The sequence below is a fragment of the Cataglyphis hispanica genome, chromosome 5 (genome assembly GCF_021464435.1).
Source record: "Cataglyphis hispanica isolate Lineage 1 chromosome 5, ULB_Chis1_1.0, whole genome shotgun sequence".
Taxonomy (NCBI): Eukaryota; Metazoa; Arthropoda; class Insecta; order Hymenoptera; family Formicidae; genus Cataglyphis; species Cataglyphis hispanica.
The window spans coordinates 5,941,935-5,966,401 of NC_065958.1; the positions used below are offsets into that span (position 1 = coordinate 5,941,935).

General features: G+C 43.1%; 2 protein-coding genes across 3 annotated transcripts in view; one reads left to right on the forward strand and one right to left on the reverse strand.

The window, feature by feature from the left end:
• LOC126849984 (transcription factor Sp9) overlaps window positions 1-12,345 on the forward strand; it is a 37,278-nt gene extending 24,933 nt beyond the window's left edge. For both annotated transcript variants that reach the window (XM_050592503.1, XM_050592504.1), the window contains exons 2-3: window positions 9,443-10,475; window positions 10,544-12,345. In XM_050592503.1, the coding sequence (XP_050448460.1) occupies window positions 9,443-10,475; window positions 10,544-11,409 (1,899 nt within the window). In that variant the 3' untranslated portion in view covers window positions 11,410-12,345. The remainder of the gene's footprint in view (window positions 1-9,442; window positions 10,476-10,543) is intronic.
• LOC126850020 (lysozyme D-like) overlaps window positions 1-24,467 on the reverse strand; it is a 137,502-nt gene that overhangs the window by 107,804 nt on the left and 5,231 nt on the right. The gene's annotated exons all lie outside the window — the stretch shown is intronic.

The window sequence follows — 24,467 nt, forward strand, 5'->3', positions numbered from 1 at the left end:
CGTGCGCACTTGCATGAATTATTTACAGCCGTGCGTGTACGTCGCGCCGAAGAGGCAGCTAATTTCGAAATTCAGTTCACGAAGCGTGAAATAGCGCGATGGGAAAATGGGTGTGCGCGTAATTACTTTGGCGCGCTCTGACAGATGGCTGTCAAACATTAAGATGTACTCTCCTCGCCTTCATCGAACATTTGTGATTGTATTAGAAAGTTATTATAACGACGTTTTCATTTCTATCCCAGGAAAAGGTTCCTAAATTACTGTCAAATCTTTCGCGCTTTATCCTTTAATGAAACATGCGGTACACCGCAATATTTCTTAATAGCAAGCACACAATAATTGGAAATTCTGACGCAGAAATTTTCTGAGCGCGTGAGAAAATCACTTCCAAATAAAATATTCGCGATAAATATATATATATATATATATATACATATATATTTATCGCGAATATTTAATAATGAAAAAGCAATTTTTTAAATGATGGCGAATATTTGTTCCTCTCCTTTTTTTCGATGACGAAGGACCATCATTCGATGGCGGGAGATCGGCAGCCGTTTCTCTCTCATTCCTCTCCCATTTCGCGGCTCTCGCAGTAATCGAGAGTCATCGGGATCGCCGATGGACCGCTCCATCGTTTAAATGCTAATACAGGCCTAATTTATCGACCTATGATTCTTCCGAGCAACCCCGCGCCGTTGCTATTTACACGTCGATTCTACGTGGAACTTTCGTAATTGAAAGAAAGCCGCCGACCACCGGGACCACCATGTAGCTGCGGCTATAAAACACGGAATATACGATAACACGGGGTGCTTTTTGGGTAGACTCGTCTAGGAAGGCAAACGATCACCCAGAGATGATGGCCTAGTCTACCTGAACGGTTGATAAAGGCGTGCTTATGACTGCGTACCTTTCACGCGTCATAATAAGGTGACCGAGAGCTTCGACGCACACTGTTCAAAAATTATCGCTACGAGTTCTCCTCACGATTTATAAACAGTCTGCGAACATCCACGAAAATAGAAGCGCGTAGCTGGACAAATTTATTCAACGCTTCGAGAGAGTCCATTCTGAACCGGACAGGAATTTTGGGGGAGGAAAGCCAGTATTGCCGAAATTAAAATATGTTCTTTACGACGCGATTGATCAGACGCAGCTGACGCAATTTAACACTTATAAATAACTGAATTAAAATTTGTAAAACATAAATTGCGTACGAAGATGGAAACGGCGTGCGAGATAATATTCTGTCTGTTTTTATAATATTTAAATCTTCCATTATCATAAAAAAAAATTATCATCATACATGCATATGTAAATTTCTATTTCTTATAAACAATTGAATAAAATTTTTTCACGCCTTTCTAAATACTTACTCGAATAATTCTGTTAAAAAGTTTGTCATTATTTTATTGCGCATTATTCCATAAGATTTTCCGTACATATTAGATTGGAATTGAATAGTGCATCAGAGAGTTAATCAACCTGTCTGGCTTAGTCATCCTTTGACCGCTACCGCATAACGCTTTGCCCCCATCCCGGTCAAATTGGTTTTATTTAGCCGAGTAGTGACGAGTGGTGGACCTCACGGCGCAGGAAAGGTGGAAAGGGTTAACGAGAACAAAGTGAGTAAATACGGCATAGCGGTGAAGAATACATCGTTAATAAATAAGAGCCTCTCTTAGCTACCTATCTACCCCGCCGCCGCCTACATCGCCACAAGGCAACTCCGTCTATATGCTAATATACGGCTTCCGACAATGTTTTGCGCTTTCCGTACAAAGATCCGGCGAACTATGTTGAAAATTGCAAAAATAAGTAACCTTCGATTTCGTTATTAAATAGAGGTCAATGAGCGATGATTAGTGTAAAGTAGCTTAGAGATATTTCGATGTAGAAGATTTCGAGATTTTAACAACATTAATAAAATATTTCTGAGAATCTCAGAAAATTAATAATTAATATAATAAAGGGCGGAAATTTTATGAATATATATCGAGCGAAATTATTTTTAAATATTTCTGTCATTACTAAAATAAAGATTAAAGAATCTCTATATATTTAGTATCTCAATTTGCGAAACATTAAAATACTATCTAATTAATTCAAAATTATTATTTTTGATATCCATTAAATTACTTGCCTACTTTGCTTTGCAAATATATATAAATTTTAGAATTTAAATGTGAAAAGTTACACATTTCAATATACTATAACAATAGTATCAGATAAAAACAAAACAATTCTGCTGATAAAGAATAAAAATATATTGCTAATAAATTTTATTCATATTTAGATATTTTTTTCTTTCTCTTCCTACTAGTATCTTAATTGGACGCAATTTCAGATTATTAGCAAAATCAGCATAGCATTCGAAAAATAATTTTTTTTTTTCCCGCAAATATGGATATTAATATGAGCTTTATACAGCGGAATATAAAAGCAGTGCAAATAATGTCCTGCTGACAGTAAAACTCATACGTGTAGATAAAACCTGCGCGAAGATCTGCCGGTTTTTAATGGAGCGGGAATGTCCTCGCTCTTTAAGAGAAGGGCCCCACAGACTTGCCAAATTAGAAGCGTTCCGCGGCGAGCGAGCGCGGTAAACGACTAGCCGGGCGATAGATCGGACACTCCGGCGCTAATTGGCTGCGGAATTTTATGTACCACTAAATTACTCTATGCAAATGCGGCCGCTTCCGTCGTCGTCCCTTCCGACGAGGGCGCACTCTGGAAGTGCGCTCGCGTTCGCGAGCGCAATTTCGACGTGCCCTTCGGGATTTACGCCGCCCTCATTATCCTAATGAAGACGTAACGCTTGAAAAACGAGTCGCCGATCTTTGCCGGAAACCGATCGCTCCTCGTTACCGAGCCGTTACTCGCCGCCGAGTTTTCTCCAACATCCGCCTCCTGATCCTCGAGAGAAGTACATCGGGAATAATCGGGAATAATCTTCCGAAGTACGGAAGGTCAGGGAGGATGATATCCGGCGTTAACTGGCTGCGAGTTATAACCAGCCCGAGTAATGCCAGCTTAATATTCAACGCCGGCGGGGGCGATAGATTTACGAGAGCTAATGAATTGGTAGTCGGTCCCTTCTACTCTCCGCTTCCCTCCCACACCGGGAACAACTCTCATCGATTCAAAACTCAAAGCCCTCACATTTTCATTTATATATACTTTTCTCTCTTATATATGACCGAAATATCTCTACCGAGTAGAGATCGAACTCTGTATGCATTCGATTTACATCCTATGCTTTACCCGGAAATCATTAGGTCCAAGGGCAATTTGAGAAATTTGTCGAAGGTCCGCGGCAAAAAAAAATTATGCCGCCGTCGGGAGGAGGAGCAAAAAGGAGATGAAGTAGGAGATGCCTCTCGGGCAATAGGATAGCCGAATAAATTTGGATAGCTCCCTGTTTTGGCCCCGAGCCACAGGGTTACTCGACGTAGGCACTCTCGGACGTACGATCGGCTCTTTCGTAACGCGGCGCGCGAGAAAAGAAGGGAAGAGGACTGTGAGGGCTGAGAGGAAGAAAGGCGATATACAGGCGAGCCGCTCCTTTACGATGGATTTAATTAAAAAACATAATTTAGCAGGTAGAAGAGGATAACAGGTAGCTCAGCTTCGGTGGGAACTAACGGAGGTTCCGTCACACAGCGCAACGCGCTCTTCGGCGCCGGCCTGCGGTCACTCATGAATAAGATTATTAACCCGTCCTTTGCAGAAAACCTTTTGTTTTTTCTTTTTTTTTGTTTCTCTCTCTCTCTCTCTCTCTCTCTCTCTCCTCATATTTCTTAATATCTAAAAAAAAAATTAATGCACGTGATTTAATTTATTAATAATAATTTGTGAGCGAAAACACGATGACATGAGGCATCTTATATAATGCACATTATAATCAGTGATATTATTGATTTCTAAGATTGATAAATTCTTCTTGCATTATTAGATAGATATCGAGGATTTACCGAAAACAGTTGAACTACGAGTAGACTCGGAGTCTCTTTTACGCGCGTCGCGGAAAATTAGCGTAAATTCGCTTATACCGCACGAACTTGCGGGATTCGAGCGTGCCAAGCATCGTCTCCTTCGTTAATGATCGCGGTCGTGCTACGCGCTTGATGCTACGCGCGATACGCCGCATCGGCCGTCTACAATCAGTACGACCGGTAAAGCTGACTTACTGGGTGGACTATACCCGGGGCTCGCTTAGATGGGCCGAGTTAAAAATCCATTTGTCCGAGAGACGCCGGTCAGTGTCGCGCGCGAGATTAAAAGAGAGATACCGACGCGGGCAAGAAAGGCAGCGCCATTTTGTCGAAAGGAGGACCGACGACGACCTCGCGGCTAGCTTCTCTCCCGCATATAATGGCAGTCGCGTTGCGTGCGAATGTACAATTTCGTTCCATCGTTACCTCGGTCGATCGAGGGGTCCCGCTCTGCTCGCGGAGCCGGAGAAACGGAGCGGAAGGAAAACGAGGTGCCAGTCGCCAGTATACGGAAAGATTTTCGCAATCAGGCAAAAGAAAAAGAAAAAAGAAAAAAAAAACAGGCTTGTATTTATACATAAAAAATACATTATTGTGAAACTTCATCTCTCCTGGGACGTAATATCCGCGTCTCTCACATAAATTTGCTTTTGCTAAACTTCATATACAATATGCAGAATTTGCACAATATACTGCGTGACCCACATGAACGATACGCGGATAACGCTATCATAAAATTAATTTTGCAAATGCAACGAGGTTGCTCAGATAACTTGTAACTCGTGCGAAAAGAAATTTTTATTCTTTCTTTCAACCTTACGCTGTCAATATATTTTTACGGTATTTCTGTAAATTAGAAAAGTCTTAGGCTCTTACACTTTTATACATGTCGTCGTTAATTGCACAAAATACACACACACACACACGTATATTTAACATAATGCATATCAATTTATACTTCAAGATAATAAAAAAAGTAGAAAACAATAACGCGAGAGGGAAAGAGAAAAGGCGCTACCGTGTAGGAAACGACTATATCGAAGTGGACGATTAATCCGATAAGGAGAAAGACGAGCGAGGCAAAGCGAACGTTTTTATAATCGCCGCAATTATCTGCGAGACCAAAGTCGGGCATATATAACCCTAGCGCGCAACAGTTTCAAGGGGCACCATCGCTTCTTATCGGCGCACCGGCTGCGTGCCGGCGCACTTGCATGCGGAGGCTGATAAACAAATAATTAGCATTCGAAGTAACCCGCATTCGTATTATCGCTGGCATCGCTCTCCTCTCGCCACAGGGGGAAGGCGTATAATCGCGAAACCCTTCGTTGACGTATCTCTATATATACATGGTGTGTAGATAATATATATATACTCGCGCTAAGAACGGGTTGACGTGCAACGGCATTCGTGCTACCCGCTACATTTTACTCGACTTGTACCTGGACAGGGTAATTAGCGCGGTATGGAAATCACGTTCGCGCAACAATTCGACCGTTCGATATCTAGGAGTATTTCTTTCCCGCGGAATGTTTCACGTGTTCGCGTAAGCTTATCGAGATCATGAAAAGAATGCCATCGAGATTGTTTCAGGCAGAAGTAATAATGCTATTTAAAATTATAATTCGACGGTATGCCGCGTATCTGTAACATGTTATAATTTGCATGATAATAATAATTACATTACTTATCCAAGATGGTGTTTTTTTATGAATAATTTTACTTGGCGCTTTTCTTTCTTTCGCAGCACGTGAATAAAATATGATTAGTGTATGAAATGGATTAATTCAAACTTCCCTGTAATATCTCGATGAACATTTTCTCTATAAATTATTAAGTCGATATTCTTCTGTGATGTTATATTAAATTAATGTCTTTCTCCACACGAAAATTAAAGTAGCATCATATTAAAATTATTGTAAAATGTCAAAAGGATAAAAACGAAAGCGAATATATATGAAAAGAGAAATGATTCCAATCATTCATAACTAAACGTAAAAAAATAGAAATTACAATAAGCGAAGAAGCCGACATGATAAAATAGTCGATATCACTCTGGTTGGAGATTGCTTAATGCAGGTGGATCCAATCAGAAACTCGACCATGCCAGCTCGCGGCAGGTGTTTGGAGATCGCGGTCAATGGCTCTCGGGAACGTCCGACACTTTTTACACAGAAAGCAGAAAAGGGCGCCGACTAATTTTGCGCGACGTCCCATTATGGGACACGGAGCAACTCTTCTATTCGAGCGGCTCGTCCTTTTAATTGTCTCTCTTTGTCTCGCGTAATTCGACGACGACTTGAAATAATCTTTAAATTGTTCTCTGTAAACTTGCGTTTCTTTTAATGGAAAAAAAAATTTTAACCCATAAAAAAAACTTTATTTAATTAAACGGAAGAAATCCTGTCTTTTTTCTCGCACGCTGAAAGGAGGAATTAATCGAACTCATCGAAGACTCTCGATGTCTTCGTTAACATACACGCATAAAGTGTCGATCGTCGACTCGTTCGCCTGATGTACGAACGAGGGTTCTCTCGAGCAACAGAAAGGGGGACGAAAAGTTTGACACGCCGTCGGATGCGGTTCGCCACGAAGCTCGACCGGTAGACACCCCACGGTTTGTTGCTTCGCACCCTCGCTGTCGGCTCTTTTACCTCCCTCACATTCAGCTGTCACGTGGCTCGTGCTCGAACGATCGCCGACGTTTCCGTTTTATTTTCCACCGACGAATGCTCGATCTCGTTAACCATCACGCTCATCGATCGAGCCGCTTCCTCGCCTCATCGCATCGGCCGGTCAAGCAATCTCGCGACGACGCCTCGATGCGGACGAGTTTCTTGGAAAAAAGGATCCCGAGTCGGCGCGCACGACGACAGGACGAGGCGAGACGAGCGAGAGGATTCTTCGTTTTAATTTATGCGCGGCGTAGCTCGGGGCATTATTAGTCCTAGCTGGCTACGAGGGGCGTGACGTCACGCGACTAAAACAAAGGATCCTACCGGTGCCCATTTCACGTCGGTTCCCTTTCAAGCGCGCCGACAGGAGGGACGCGAGGGATCCCGGGTCTCTCTCGTCGAGTAAATTCGGTATACTCTTTATGCTTCGTCAACGTCGCATAGTGCATATATTTTTTACCTAAAAACGTCGGAATCGCGTTTTCGTTTTTCGATTAAAATAAAATGTTTCGCGCTGAAAAATTATTGATATTTCGTCCGAAAAGAAACTCCGCTTGTTGCTAGACAACAAGTGTTAAACGAAAAAAATTCTAATAATTTTGAGACGGGAATGAGATAAAAGAAGTACGCGCAATGGAGGACGGGTGGTAGGGAGGGCGCGTACGGTTCCGCGATGGAGACCGGAGGGAGCTGATCGAGGGACGTCGTTGTCTCCGCAGGCCACTGTCATATTGTCCCGGCAGATCGATACGTGGCCTGCCTACAACCTGCACTCATCGAGCTTGAAGAGGGCGTGGCTCGTACACTGGCGGAGAGACACTCAACCCCGTTGCGATCTCCGTTGCCGCGCGTTAGCTACCCTCCTCTACCTCTTCCTCCCCTCTCTCCTACCGCGCCACCCTTTCGACGTAAAAGCGGGAGAGACGATTTCGTTCCTTTCAACCCTCCGCGATTCTCTCTCGTCGTCACCCTCCACGATCTCCGAGCGTCAACGAGCGGCTCTCATTCGTCGAGGATGTCGTAACGGGAAGCAATCGCGCGCAGTTCACAGATTTCCTCGGAATAATGACTTTTGCTCTAAACCATACTTTCTCACGTTCGAGTATAAATTACAGTAATTTCGTAGTGCTCCAAAAATAGAAATAGTTGCAACATCCACGCGTTTTAACGCTTAATTATTTAGCTCATTATTACTTGTGTTAATAGCATCGAGTCGCAGATCTTGGCGCTTCGTACACGAGAGCGTCTCTAAATAACGAGATTATAGCAATATCGATCATGTTACTCCGAAGAAATATGAGCGGGATATTTGTTGTACGCGTTGATGAATGATCAGGGCAACCGAGTAAAACTCTCTTCGTAGGATAGATCGAGCACGAAGCGGTCGCGACTCCTGCGTTTTTCCTTTTTCTCCCCCACGCTTACTGCCTCTGTCTTCTCTCTCTCTCTCTCTCTCTCTCTCTTTCTCTCTCATCTCGCCATCATCCTTGAGGGGTGCGCGCGTTTCGTTGTCTTTCGCCGGTGTTGTTGGCGCAAGGTTGAATCCACGTGGGGGCGTGTCGCCTCGATGGCGCCGACTGCTAATGGCCGCGCGGCCCTCCAGACCTTAATTTCCTGCCGCTTCCGCGGACCCTCTCGCTTTTACCTCTCCGAGTCCAAATGCCCAAGTTCCCCAGGACCTCACTCCTTCAGCCTCCGGCTCTTCGGTAGCCGCCGACACTCTCTCCTTGTCCTTTCATCCCCCCGCGATTTGCATGGAACTGCTCCCTTTTGATGAAGTTCGTTATCTAAAATCCCTCGGTCTGCTCTTCTGCCTGTCGTCCGCTCTAATTTTTAGCTCGCGCGCAAATTGCGCTCCCTTTAATCTCTCGTGTCGCGTGCGTAAAAGGGAGCACGAGTTTCGCAAATTTCTAAGAGGACTCGTTGAAAATCATACTAAATCTAATAATGTATGAAAATTTTATTGTTATCGAATTTATTCGATTATATCGAGATATAATTGTGCTTCTTTGGAAAATATCTTTTTCGTATTTTTATATCATATCTCATATTGTTTCGGGACTCTTAATATTGTACTATGGAAAACATATGTCGACCTTGTGTTTGTTTCGAGAACAATTTGCATGAAACCGGCCTAGGTAGAGCGGTCTATCCGGGTTTCATTACTTTTAGCGACTAATCTTGGATCTCTTCTAGGATAGGAGCGGCAATTTAGTGTCATTATACGCCCTTAGGGGAAGACTTTCTTCTTTCTCTCTCTCCATGGGCCCGGGCCTGGACTTCTTTTTAGATCGATTTAGAAGCGGCGGCGATTATGGGCGTCCACCGACCGACAGATTTCGATATTACGCTGGCACGAAAAAGTATCCCGCCGGTCGTCCGGTGAATCGAAACGCGCGATACGTAATTCGCCCCAGAGTTATTATTATCGATTTGCGTAATCGCACCGATCCTGCTGAGATCGTTCTATAACGAGTGTTTCCGATGTCAAAAATTTCGAAAAAGACCGGTGATGCCTGCGCGTTGTTAGCACATTGTAAATTGACGATAAAGATTATGCAAGCGAGAGCCCCGATATTGGTCGGGCATTTTTCATCAAAAATTCATCATCATATTTTTACTTGCATATACATTATAAATTAAATTCCCAACAAGACTTTACTCGAATTATTCTTATCGTGTTACATAACAATATATACGCTAAAACAAATAAACTCTTTCTCTACACAATTATGATGACTGAGCATAGATTTAATTACAATGTTACAGGATCATCCGGGATTACGAGGCACGCCTCTCGCCATGCTGGCGGCTCAATGCAACAAGCTGAGCAGCAAAAGCCCGCCGCCACTAGCGGACGCAGCGGTAGGCAAGGGTTTCCATCCTTGGAAGAAGAGCCCGCAGAGCAGCGGTAGCTCGCCGCAACATAGCAGCGGCGCTGGCGGGGGAGGTGGGGGAGGAGGTGGCGGTAGCGGAGGGTGCACAACGACGGGAGTGAGCCAGAGACCGACAGCAACGAGCAGCGCCGGCAGCACGGGCGGTTACGCCAGAGCGCCAGTAACATCATGCGCCTCGACCGCGCCGCAATATGGTAGCGAGTTATACTTTCCCGGGACAGCGAGCGCTCAACCGGCTGGCGATCCACACCATCATCAGAGCAGTCTCTTGGGTAAGGTCGAGGGTGCGACCTTGGGCTCGGTATACGGCAGGCATCCGTACGAGTCGTGGCCGTTCAACGCGATGCCGGGCGCGACTCACGGCGGCATCAAAGCGAGCGATGGTTGGTGGGACGTGCACGGCGCCGCGACCGCCGGCGGCTGGCTGGACGTGAGCGGCACCGTCGGCGTCCACGCGGCGCAAATGGCCAATTACTCGGCCGACTACTCGACAAGTCTCGCGCTGGCCGGCAATCACTTGCTGACCACGGCCACGACCGCCGGTCACAATCTCCTACAAGACACGTACAAGTCGATGCTACCGGGCGGACCGCCCGGATTTGGGCTCCATCATCACGCGGCCGCGACGGCCGGCGCCGGCGCCGGAAGTCCGCAGGCCGGCGGCGGCGGCGGCAGTGTCGGCGGCGTCGGGGGCGCCGGCGTCAGCCAAGCGCCCTCGCCGCGCTCGCAGAGACGTTACACCGGTCGCGCCACGTGCGATTGCCCGAATTGTCAAGAAGCCGAGAGACTCGGTCCCGCCGGCGTACACCTCAGGAAGAAGAACATCCATAGCTGCCACATACCGGGTTGCGGAAAGGTCTACGGGAAAACGTCGCATCTGAAGGCCCACTTACGGTGGCACACTGGTGAGCGACCGTTTGTTTGCAACTGGCTTTTCTGTGGCAAGCGGTTCACACGTTCGGATGAGTTGCAGCGGCACCTTCGAACCCACACCGGCGAAAAGAGATTCGCCTGCCCGGTCTGCAACAAGCGGTTCATGCGCAGCGACCATCTCGCGAAACACGTCAAGACCCACAGCAGCAGCAGCAGCAGCAGCGGCAGCAAGGGCAAGGGGGGAGCGGGGAGCTCGTCGGCCGAGTCCTGCTCCGACAGCGAGGACAACGGGAGTCAGCAGAGTCCCACTTCCAGCTCGGTGCCGCAGCCGCAGCCGCCGCCGCAGCCAGCGGCACAGGCCCAGCAGCAGCAGCAGCAGCAGTTGGCGGCGGCGGCAGCAGCGGCAGCGGCAGTGGCGGCGGCGGCGGTAGCGGCGGGCCAGGACACCACCAGCAACACCACCTCCCCCCAGAACAACACCTCCACTCTCGGCCATCAGCCGACAACACCCATGACCCCAATACAGATGACCCCACCGCCTCTGACCCCACACCATCCCCACCACCCGCATCTCCCGCCTCTAATGCACCATCCTCATCATCACGCAACCTCCGTACCAGCGGCCCACCATCCGCACGCGGGGATGAGCATGCACTGAGCCCGGTGGGGCCCGGAGCCGGTGCCTGCAGTACCTCTGCCGCAACGGCCCTGGGCTCCCCCCTATCCTACCCCCTCAATCTGAACCTCATGCAGAATCACGCGACCATTAATTCCCCGACTATCGCTCATCATCACCATCAGCAGCACCAAAACCACCATCACCATCATCATCACCATCACCACCAATCGCACCAACAACAGCACCCGCGACAAAACAACTCCTACACTGTGCAACAAAATCCTGGCACGCCGGGGACCGCGCAGACTCCCTCACCCTCGTCCCCTGCGCCTGTACATAGTCTCTAAGCCGTTACGAGCGCACTCGCGTCCGACAACCGCTCACAATCCACCGCACGTCCGTCCGCCGCGTTCATACACGTAGGCACGAGTAATATACACACGTAGACACAAGAGCATACACGAAGATACACACGAATCTGGCTTCCCCCTGTCCTGGTTCCGATTATGGAAAATGCTCCCCATAACGCACGCACGCGAATTTTCAGGATTTTTTTTCTTTATTTGTACATAATATATATATACATATACATATATATATATATATCGAATGAAAGAGAGGGAGAGAGAGAGAGAGAGAGAGAGAGAGAGAGAACGAAAGAGAGAGAAATGATACATTAATTAAGCGATGTAATGTTGTGTGTAAAAAAAGTAACCCGTATAAATATATATAAATATATAAATATATATATATATACATATACATATACATATATATATGTATATATATACATATACATATACATAATGCACTGTCGCGTTGTACCATACACCGACAAAACATTTCGCGCCCCGCCGACTCTTCTCTTCCGTTAATTTTCGGAAGGCAAGAGACGGAACGAATTAAGGAGAAACGACCGTGGAGTATGGACACGGACAGGTTCCAAACGATTTCATACCACGCAGGGCCTTGAGTATTGTCTAATGAGAGAAGAGAGAGAGAGAGAGAGAGAGAGTGAAAGTGTTTTTCCTTAGTGAATTTACAATTCTTTCCAGGCAATTTGTTACGTTTGGAACTTGGAACGACAACTCATATCAGCCCACCCTTCGGATGTAGTAACGCGCACTTATTATCACAATGAATTATTATTATTATTATATATATTAATTATTAATTATTATATTAAATATTATAATTATTATTATTAACTCTTTTCTTATTACTGTATTTTATTATAAAAATTATAAATTCATTTTAAAGTGAGAAAGAGGAAATAAATAATGCTTTTATGAATAATTATTCTATTCGCTCGAACTCTCACTCCATCCATGAAACTTGTCCTTGCTGTCCGACTTTCGATTATAAACCCGTCGAACAACAATTCCTCGATTTTTCAAAATTTGATTTTTGTTCTTGTTATTGCTTATTATTAAGGAGTGACTCGCCTTATAATGGGCCAATTAATGCTATTCTTTCTCATCTGCTAACTGTAATCTCTTTCGCACAACAATTAAAAATAAATTATTTCTAATTATTTTTAATTGCAAGTATAATGCGTGTGTTTGTGCCACAGGTTTTTCAATAATAATTTTTAATTTTTAACGATAATCCGTAGATCTAAAAATTCGCCATGAAGAATCATTTAGCTCGACGCTAGCAAGTGCTGTCGACGTATTAAAAGCCTTCGAGATGGACGGAGCACGAGCGGGACACGAGCTCGTGGAACGATATTATCGCACGGGCCGTTGAATCCCGGATCCTACCAACCGTGAAATGTCCCGTCATAACATCAGGTCTCCCTCACTCTATGTAGGTCGCGCAATTTCATTTTCCCGCTCCAGGATTTTTATTCCGATCTTTGCTCCTCCTTTTGGAGATTCGCCGATTACGCGACGATGGGCGTAGCTTCGCGATCGCAACGGAAATGCGTCCGATATGTACTTCAGCTCTCGATCTTATTAGCGAGAATGACTTGGCTCGCTCTTCTCGGGTCTAAACAAGTGGAGTAGCCACGTCACGCGATCATTACGAACTGCTATAAAGTCGATTCTCCCGAAGAACTCCGCCGGTCGTTTCATAATTGATTATAACATGCACAATATTCTTCAAACAATGGGACAGGAGTAACGAGAAAACTGCACATTTTTAAAGACAGATACGCCATTAACAAATTAACCAATCGGTTTTAGAAAAAATAATTTTTCAATGAATCTAAGTAAAATATGTATAAAGAAAAAGTTATAATATATAAAGATTTTATAAGCCTGCTTAAAAAATTTATACTTCACTAAATACGAGAAACAGCGTCGCGACATTCGACCGTTCTGTCATGGGTGGTGACGTCGCAATAGACAATTTTCGAGCACAACGCCGTGGAAACTGGATCAATATGGCAGAGATTACGAAATAAGATCGTTATGCAAAACAGTCGGAGGGAATCGCGTCGGGGGTTACGCCGCAGCAATTCGCGGAGGGGGAGGGAGTGCGGTTAACGTATAGCGGCAAGCGTGCAGGCCCGGGGGATGGCTTTTTCGGTGATTTAACCAAGGAGGGTGAACGTTTGTTATTCAATTTGCAACCCCCTCGGTACCAGCCACACTGCTCTCACCCCCCCTCTATCCACAGATGATCGCGCCTTTACGCGCCATGGCCGTACGTTTCTAATGCAGGAAGCGTTCCTCCTCGCTCGGGGTGATAGCGATTGGTGAGTATTCTACTCCGTTTCGACGTTTCATTCTTCCGCACTTACGTAACTACTTTATTCCCCGTCTCATTCCTTTCGTTTCGTGACAAGTTGACAACGATAATACATGTCGATCTCTTTGTACTACACTTAAAGACATTATAGCTCAAGGTACAATTTAATTATAATATAGCTACATGCATTGTCACTATAAATTTTCGAAATAAACTCAAATATAATTAATCTCTTTATCCTAGATGTAATAATTATCTTTCGCGGATTTTTTTTTCTTCTTTTGCAAGTATATCACATGTTACATGCCTGAGATTTTTCAAAAATAATATAACTTGTCAAAAATACTAAAGTAGAAAAATTAATACTCTCGAGAAGAGAAAATAATATTTAATAAAATAAAAAAATAATATGTCAATCATATTTTATTTTTAATATATTATATCATTGAAAAAATTCTTTTCGAAGATAACTATTAATTCTTGTGATTATACATTATAGATATATTGATAGTCTCTCATCAACTCACTACATTTATAGAAATTACGATTTGAAACAAATTTGAAACATACAATAATATTCGATTAATTCTGAGGAAATATCAATGTCAATATATTATCATTATTGAGTTTCCCCGCAATTTGCGCTCAAATTTATGTGTAATATACTTATGCACGCGCACCAATAAATTAAAGGGACGGACTCTTTTCAAGAGAGATACATACGTTTGTTCTGCTGGCTTGCAAGTGAATAATTAGACGCGTGCGAGTGTCACGTCCGCGAGATCGTTCTCAAGACTCGGGGTCATTAGATCCGTCTGTTCTTTCGAACGGCGGTTGCGATAATAAAGGTCGCGCACCGTCACTAGACAAAGACACCGCTGTGCGATTAATTTCACGGCGGTGCGCCCCATCGCGATACAATTGAAACGAATGGAGCGGCAGGAGCGCTTTTATGAAGCCGGCGGGACGACACTTTGCTCGCAAACACCGATCCCGTCCCGCTTGGATCGCATTCATCATGATTTATAAATGGATCACGAGTAACAAAGATGTAGATTATACAAGCGGAAAAATAAAACGTGTTATTAGAGCAATACGATAAATCTTATATTTATTCCGATATTTTATCGATATTTATTTTTATTAATGTATGAGAAAACGATTATTTAATTAATGATAATAACTGTTCGTTAATTTTAAAATTTGCTTATTGACTTGTGTAACTTGCTATTCTAAATATTCCTATATTTTACGTATTAATATGCAATTATGCAGTGATATTAATTATCAATCTATGTAATAAATGATTAATATAAATTATACAGATTCAAGCTCCAATCTTGTGAAGTTCAAACTGATTATACCAGAAAACTCATAGATATAAGTAATGATTCTCTTTTTTATTTTAAAATAATAAATCAAATAAAAAAAACACAAACACAATCAGTTTCATGGAATAAAATAAATTATCGAACAATAAAATATTAAGTAGAGAAGAAAGAAAACTGAATGGTACTCTGAAATGCCACACTCACATCTATGATGTCGGCAAGGTTTAGTGAAAAAATGTGAACAAAGGAGACCGAAAGGTTCGTCGTTTCTCGCCCCTTCGTGGTCTGTTAACAAATCTCATGATCCTAACGACTTGACTTTGGTTTAGGGATAGCACGGTTTCGTATTTACAAAAGCGAAACCGCCTCTTTTTCAAGCCCACCGCAAACTAGATTTGCTAGCAAGAGAAACCGAAACGCATCCATCCTTCTTCCATAAACGAAGTCTAATAAAAAAGAGAGACAGTTTAGTTACTACAGTATTATTTGTCATCAAAAATTGAGAGTGCTAAAAGAAATTTTACAAGGGCATCTTGAAATAATTTTAATTATTGTATCGGATAACGTCTCATCTCTAGATTCGTTGCAATATTATTCGTGAGATTTGTAAATCACGAACGGGACACGGCGAGCGTAACCGATTTGCCGAATGTGCCAACAGATTAGTACGCTAATCCGAACCCGGTTGTAAAGCCGAAGAGAGAGGAGACTAACGAGACTATGGTTAGACCCATGGTTTACAGACATATGGTTAACAGTTACATGTAGTTTGCTTGGAAAAGCCATGGAGATACATGCGCAAAGGCTAGTACGCGTTTCAAAGGCCGCCGTTTTCCGGCGTACGCAGACACGCGCGTCGCACACGTGCTCGTATGAGAGAAGCACGCGCGAGTCCTGTTACCAAAGTGCCGCGCTCTCGAAAAAAGCCGTCGGCGCGATCGGAAAGCCGGCGTCTGTAAAATCAACTTCAACCTAGCTAGAGAGTCCTTTGAATTTTAGAGACCGTCGATATCCTATTACTGGATATATGCACCGTGACAAAAAAAGTGTAATTTATTATCACGCAACAGCCTAAAAGAAATTCTACATGTGTGTGTATATATCCAGTGTAATTCAGGGAGAGATGGATTGCTACTTGATCATTGGGACTCAAATTTTTAAAACATGAGACAGATGTTTGTGCGTTTGGTATTTTAATTATGTTCAGTTCGATAATTAACTTTTCATTACTATCAAGCTTTTATGTATAATATACAATTACGATTTAGACAAAAGTGTTAACACTTTTTTTTTATAAAAACAAAAATTAAAATAACATTCATAAATATGAAATATTATGTTTCCTAACGTATGTAATATCATTAATCTACGTTATATATATATATATATATATATATATATATATATATATATTAAATACTTTGCAAATTTTTACATTTGTATTGTATGTTTTTCTGCAGAATAAAGCTACTTATAATAGTCTCGCGTCTCTCTCTCTCTCTCTCTCTCTCTCTCTCTTTCCTTCTCTCGCGATTGAAATAATCTCGGAAAATTGAACAAATAACGTCATTCGACACGTGCGATCGATGCGATCTCGTGTTCGATATTGTCGAACAGCCGTCTAATGGGCAAACAACACCGAACGTTCTGACGCTGTCATAACGAGCGTTGGTCAGCTACGCATCGCAGAATAGGACACAGGCCGAGGTAATCCCGTAACGCAAGACTGATATAACATTACCGTCCGATTCGAGTTAATTGCTCGTCGTTAGAGGTCATTAAAGTATCTGGTTGGTTCACGCGACACTCGTCGAGGGACTGCTTCGGGAACACGGCGGTTTATTATTCCTCCGAGCCGGCTAACGAACGAATCGTGTCGCTCCCGCAATCACCTCGTTACGACGCAAGCTTACGCCTAATTGAGGCGAGCGGCTAATTATCGAGCGCTGTCAATTACGATATTCGTTATTCGCTCGCGGTTGACACATCCGACCGATGTATCGGAGACGTTTCCGCATCATAATTATGCGACTGTTTTTAATTACCCGAGATTAAAACATGTTTCAAAGTTAAACGATCAAACTTTGCCAATATATTTTATGAGTAGAAATAAGAAAAAAAAAAATGCTACATAAACATCAATCCGGGAACGCTCTATTAAAATGCTTTAATGAAGATGTAAAACAGCGGATTCGCTATTAATATATTACGATGTAAAAGTCGATTGGCGATATTTATCTAATCTACTCCAACTGTTTATTATTTGAAATTATTAATGATCAGTTTTGATAAATAAAAAATTGTGTATTAATCTCAAAATCAGCTCATTGTATCAGTATATAATATAATTTCATATTAAAATACGAGTGTTATCGAACGAAGATTACGCAAATATAATTCTTGTTTATGATTTCTGCAATAGACTCTTGTATTGCAATATTAACAATAAATCTGCTATTCATGTTAAATATCTTCGTTATAACATTTTTATAAAATGTTTCTGGACCCACGTTTATATTAGATTTTTTTCTTATTTCTACCCATAGAACATATTGGCCAAGTTTGATCCGTTCAACTTTGAAAAATTCTCTGTATACATTGAAAAATGATGATGGATGAAAAATAACTTGGCGCGCGCTAAGCAATCGAGTTTTGCAATTATAATGACTCCATCGTTTACATCAAAGGAAATCGCAATTTAATTTATCAACATTCTCTCATATATATATACCTGCACGTCTTAACGAGAAAAAAAAAAAAAAAAGAAAAAAGCTTTCTCTCGATGATAATTCAAAAGGGAAGCCGCGACCCCGGGAGTTCACGAAAGAGCCAGCACGGTAGCTAGCGGTTCGTAACTATCGGCCGATAATTTCATGGCACATCGGATAGGTATGTCGGATGGAATGGATGGAAATTAGTCGAGATGGCCGTCGAGTTCCACGAGTTAATTGATACGTCCGCGCCCGATGAGGCGGCGAAATACACACAGTGTTGATTCGGCGCACACATATCCCGCATATACACGTATACGTATATGTATATATATGTGTATACACACCACCATTGCATTCCGGGGTCTGTTCTGCGTGATTTAACGGCTCCGCTTCCTGGCGATCCAGTTAACGCACGTACGCGTGTTGGTGCAGTTTGTTAGTGCAGAGTGACGGAATACGCGTGAAAGACGGACGCGTATCTCCTTCTTTCTCTCGGTTGAAACCCCACGGGCCATCGCGCAGTGACTAATACCCTTCCGACCGTATTTTTATCTTGCCACGAGCGAGTGGTCGCCCCTCGACAGCAAGAAATCCACCATGACAACGGATGTGCCAAATAGATGGCAACATCTAGAGGGAACGCGTGGCTATCTTCGACGGCACGTTCGCGAACAGATAGCTTTTTTTAGGGTCTCCGACTGCTGATGTGTCGATCGAGAAGAAATGTTATATTGTATTAATTCTCTCGCAATCTTTTTCTCCGACAAATTATTTCTACGTTATGTTGACAATTAATTACGCGTATACAATATAAAATCTATTTAATTTTATACTCGATGAGTAGTAAAATAATTTCATATTCGATACAGCAAGGCGTGGATCGAAACATCGTTAAATGAGATCGTGTTCGCTCGTGCTAATTGTCCATATGATTAAACGTCTCGTTCTCGGAAACTTTAACCCTCGTATATTACGCTTGTATTACCCTTGCCTTGTTACCTCATCGTTGCGACGAGTCTGAACGCTTAAAAAATGTATGAAGCGACTACAATGGTATAAACGATATACTTCCAAGTGGACAAAGTTCCTAGTTTTCTGTTTCTAGTTCGTTGACGTCGTTATCGATTCTTTAACCAAACGACGAAACAAGTCTGTCTCCTACTTTTATACATCCCTTTTCACCGTGAAGCGATACCCGAGCACGAGAGACAATAAGAAATAAATAATTCTTAAATGCCAGAGTCGAAGATCTAAATTTATGCTTTATACATATATATGTCGCAACCCAGATCAAAGTCGTCTCACTAACACACGTCATACGCCGAGATATTCCCCGTGTGCCGAACCCGACTGTTGTACGAGGTGTTAATTGGCTTCTCGTGAAACGATCATTTGTCAGATTCGTAAGGCGGACGAAGCCGAGCCAGTTGGTTCCGTCCACGAAACGATTTATGACAGACGGGTCGGTCATGCGGCGCAGCCGGAAGTCGCGGTATTCTTTGTTCCTTCTTATAATACCACCTCAAACTCATTTATCGCATTTACATTCTCCGGCCTGTTTCTCTCGCCCACTCGTCACGTTCAGATTATTGAATTAGATATACGATGGAATTGAATTGATTTTCGCCAGTCATCGTACGATTCACGATGGTCCTGTATGCACGCGCGCCCGCATATGGAGGAGCAGGATAACACAAAAGGAACAGAAAAGGAAGGGGAAGAGAAAGAGAGAGAAATCGAAACGACGGAGAAAGAGGACGCAGTATTTCGAGAGAGAAGAACCAAGAATAAACCTCTTGTTGCTACGATCGCTTACGTAAGATCCTTAATCGAGCCCTTTCCTCTCTTTTCTCAAGTTCTCTTTTTATCGCAACTCCGAACAACGATCAAATCAACATTTTTCAATCGCAAACGACGACACGATTAGGATATAGTAATAAGATAAATTATTTTAATATTAAATTAATTTAATTTAAAGATAATTTATATTGACAAAATTTTTCTCGCTAATTATTGATTATTACAGGTACGAAAATGTTTTCACATATTAAAAATACAGGTAGGAGAATACCGTATTTATTTCTCCTTTTCTCGGGACATGTGCTTTCTCGTGATAAAGAGCCAAAAAACTGTGACCCTTCTCGCACGATGTTTGACAATTTCCGGAGGCGACAGCGGACGATAAAACGAATGTCGGTTAAGCGACAGCTACGGTTACGGAAATATGACATACGACTCTCTAACATGTTAGCTACTCATACACCGGAGACGCAATTTGGCCGTAGCGGGCTAAACTTAGTTCTTTCCAAGTTGACGGAGACTTCCTCGCTCGTTCGATACATCTCGCGTCTCTTATGACCATCGCTTACTTAAAATAATATACTTTGCATTTATAAATGTGGTGTATATAATGTCAATTATTATTATCAAAAATGTTGGACGCATTTAATCACCGAATGCGTGTCATCGATGCAATTTATACATCATAACGAACTACTTTAAACGCGTGTTTGAGAGGAGTTAATGACAAGCGGACGCTAATCATGCCGCGGGTCGCGCTCTTGGATTCTTGGCGTCGAGCCGCGCCGGAATGAAGCAGCACGTGTCTGGCGTCGGATATCGGAAGGGGCCGCGACCCCCTTGACCCCGTCCCACCCACCTCTCGGGACCCTTAACGATCGTCGTCATTGAATAAATCTGAAGCGTTATACGTCGCCAGGTCGACCGACGTGCGTCAATCTCGGGGACCTCCTTCGTCGAACAAACGCCCACCGGGAAAGAACGGCGATCGATTCTGATAGATGGGACGCGCATAACAACGTATCGACGTTACGGTACGGAATAAGCATACGCGGATATGATAAGGGACCGTCTCCGGGAGAGACGTTCTCTCTAATCCTTCGCGACGCATACGCATAAGAGATTCTTTAACACGCATATTGTTCAGAAGATTCAATGTCATTCCTTTTTTTATCAGTGTGTTGATTATTTATTTTAATAAAAAAAGTGTAATCTATTGCTATCTTCTCTCGTAAACTCAGGATAATATCGCAATAAAAAAAAAAACATATTTAAAGACTTTCTCGTCGTAATAAACTGTACCTTCGATTCTACAGACAGAACGATTTTTATGCACGCGCCGACCGCCCGTCGCTCGTACTGAAAGAATATCGTTTGTCTCAAAGGTAGTGTGTACTAGGTAGAGAGGTAATAACACGACGGGGTAAAAACAAAAAAATACGCGTGCAAATCCGCACGAGAAGTGTTACCGCCTCTCTTTGAGCGGACCGGAATTAAATTTCGTCTTGCCAGGTCCACGCGCGAGTGATCACATTGATCGTTAATTAACGGCTAGATCGTGGAACAATCGCGATATAATTGCGCGTGTCGGTACAATGAAGCGCCCGTGACAATATAAATTCCCCCGGGAGTTTTCGCGCGCACGCGGACCTCTCCGGAGGAGCGTGACAGGAGGGCGTGAACCGTTTCAGAAATTCGTCTTTCGGCCACCGCAGTCTTTCTCTCATTCGCGTGAAAAATGCCAGATGTTTCGCATGTGGCCGACGTAACGTGCAATGCCGTTGTGTTCCGCCTCTGTCACGGCAATGCCTTATTCATATTTTTGCGCGAATTCAGATCGTTACCGACTCTGGTAACACGTTTGCACATACACGATAATATCGAAAGGGGAGAGAGCAATTTTTCTTTACGCAATTGCATAAACATATTAAAAGGCGTCCATACTCCTCGTCCTTGTCTCGTAAAAACCTTGTTATATGAACGATCGATTCTTAAGAATAACGTTCAATGCAAACCTGAACTAGGATTGCTCTCCCTTCAATTTTAAATTCAAAGTTTCTGGATATAAAAAAAGAATCTCCGCAAATCTTTTTAGTTCAAAAATATAAACTCTTCGCGGCTCGTATGAGAAACGAATCATTATTTCTCTTCTATTTTCTTAAAGAGATAATGTAACTTAGCAATACATTAAGTAATAAAAATAAAATATTTAAAAAAAAAAGCAACCACGATATTTGATATTTTTTATTTCGACATTATTATTGCATTCCTATTTCTTTTTTTGTAATAATATAATTATTGGCATAATATTTAATGCAATTTTTCATATTCATCTTATACAAAGACTAAACAAAAAAAATTATTTTAAAGAATTATTTATATCAAATAATAAAAATTTTCCGAAAGAAAAAAAAAATAATTATAATAATAAATTGAATGTTTTATATTATGATTATTAACATTACATTTCCTCCAGGTTTTTTTATTGTGTAATAATATAATTTTTGGCACATTTTCTGTGCGAAGAAATAATTTATATATTTAAAAAAAGTATTTAGAATATAACAATTTTTTTTTTTCAAAAATAACTTTTGAATAAAGATTATTATTAAGATATCGAAATAGCAATCCTGGATTAAACATACAATTGCCTTTCTCATCAGTATTCGTGCATCTCAAGACAATTTAGTTGGACGCGAAGAGAGAGGAGAATCGAACGAAGAAGCGATAAAATCGAAAACCGCAGAAAATATACAAAGTTAAGCTTGGAAGATGCGTCGTTTAATTCCACGTTATCTCATTAACGTCGACTATTAACGTTTTTTGCCAACGGGCGCGGCACTAATTGCCGCTACCGGTCGGCATTAACACCGATCCGTCGGCCTAGGTAAAGAGCTCAAGGTGTGGCACGGTTCGCATTCATTGTTTAGCAATTAAAAGCGCTCCTCTTTGTGCGCCACCACCTGCCGCTTTGTTTTCGTTTTGCCGCGAAATGCGCACGTCCGAGCGCGCATTTCGCGATTCAGTGGACACGTCGCGTCGGATCGATTTTACGAGGATTAAAAGGGGCTCGAGAGATCGGTTGACTCTCTCGGGTCTCGGTGGCTGACAACTGCAACCTACCAGTCGCAACGCGACAATAACGCGACGTTCTCTGTGTATATAATTTAATTTAATTTTTTTTTCTTTTTTAAACAAATTATTACAGAGTTCCCTTACGTTTATTGTGAAAATTCGTGTATTCCTTTGTAACTCGTCTCGGCCTTTCTCATGAAAAATTCAGATCTCTTCTCTTAATGACTCGGCAATATGAAAGGATTAACAAGCTGTATACTCGCTTAATTTCGCGCAGCTTGAGAAGCGGAGCATATAACTCGCACGGTCGAGCTCTAGATAATTGCGGTATTACTTACGCGCGGCCCGCGCCGTGCGATTATTACTCGGGCGATCCTGTTCGGCGGATATATATTCCTCGTGGACGCCGCTCTCGTAATGATACCGCTCGTTTCTCTAACTGGATTATCGGTCGATTTCCATTTCGCGGCACGGACGTGGGCAATTGGCCGTTAAGCTCGCGCCGTTAATATCGAACCTTCTGACGTTATAACGTTCGCTCTCGCACCGTTTGCTGCTTTATATCGTCAATTCCACGTAAAGAACCTGAACCGATTACTTAAAAAAAAAAAAAAAATATCAAAAAAACACCAAACATTCGAGCGATCGCGCTCGGTTAATGACAGCAATTTGCTACAATCGACGCTCTTGCATTTTTAGAATTTGTGGAAGACAGCGTTTCGTAACATGTTGAGAATCGCAATCATTTACGTGTTGTGGATAAAGATAAATATTTGTAACGAATAAATATTTGCGACTAGCGTTATCAATCACTCTTTGCGTTGCAGTGAATATATTTCGAATAACTATTTATCCTTCGACATTTTTATCAAACGTCGCAAATAGTCTCTCGCGATCGAGAGTTATCGCGAGGGCGCGGTTATTTTCGCTCGCGGGGATTTCGCAACGTATACCTCACATTTCCGGTGTATAGCAAACCGACACACAGGTCACGGGTGTAAGCTGCCGAATGACAGGCTTTCCCGCGGTCTCGCCAGGATCCGTTCGTTCGTATCGCCGCGGGGCCGCAACGAAGCGGGCATGAAAACAAGGAAGTGACGTACGACGGAGGAAAAATCGATGATTATAATTAGGGGTCGATATACCGGAACCAGAAATGGCCTGATTACGGTAATCAGTCGCACGCAGTCGCACGCGGAATGATTCACGGTAGCGCAGGAGGAGACGCGGAGGATAACGCGAATAATAGAATGAGACAGCTAGAGAGGGGCCGGGGGGATGAAAAGGAGGAGGATGCAAGGAACCGCGAAGGGAGGAGGAGGAGGAGGACCGTGCCGGTTTACCAGCGGTGTACGCATGCGCGTGCACAACTCTTTCCGTGAGCGACTATTATTATATATCATGTATAGTGGCGGACACACAAAAGGCTCCCCATATGGCGACTCGCGTACTAATGTATGTCATTAGACGCATTACTCTATGATAATTAAACGTCTATGTGCGCGGCATTGTTACGCTCGCGGCATTACCGGAATGACATGTTGCGTTACAATGCTTCGGATGTCGTGAACGATTCGCCCGCCCGGTTATACCAAGCATGTACACGCATATACACATGTTGATCGCGCTTTCCGGGCGATGGGCGAAGGGCGCGAGAGACGCGGTGACGAACGCGGACACCGCGGGAAAACGCGCTTCGGTTTTCTCGAAACGGCCGGAAGCGTTGTCGCTACGAGATCCCCCTCATCCGCTCCTTCGCCAGCATGTACTCCAGCAAGAGAGAGACAT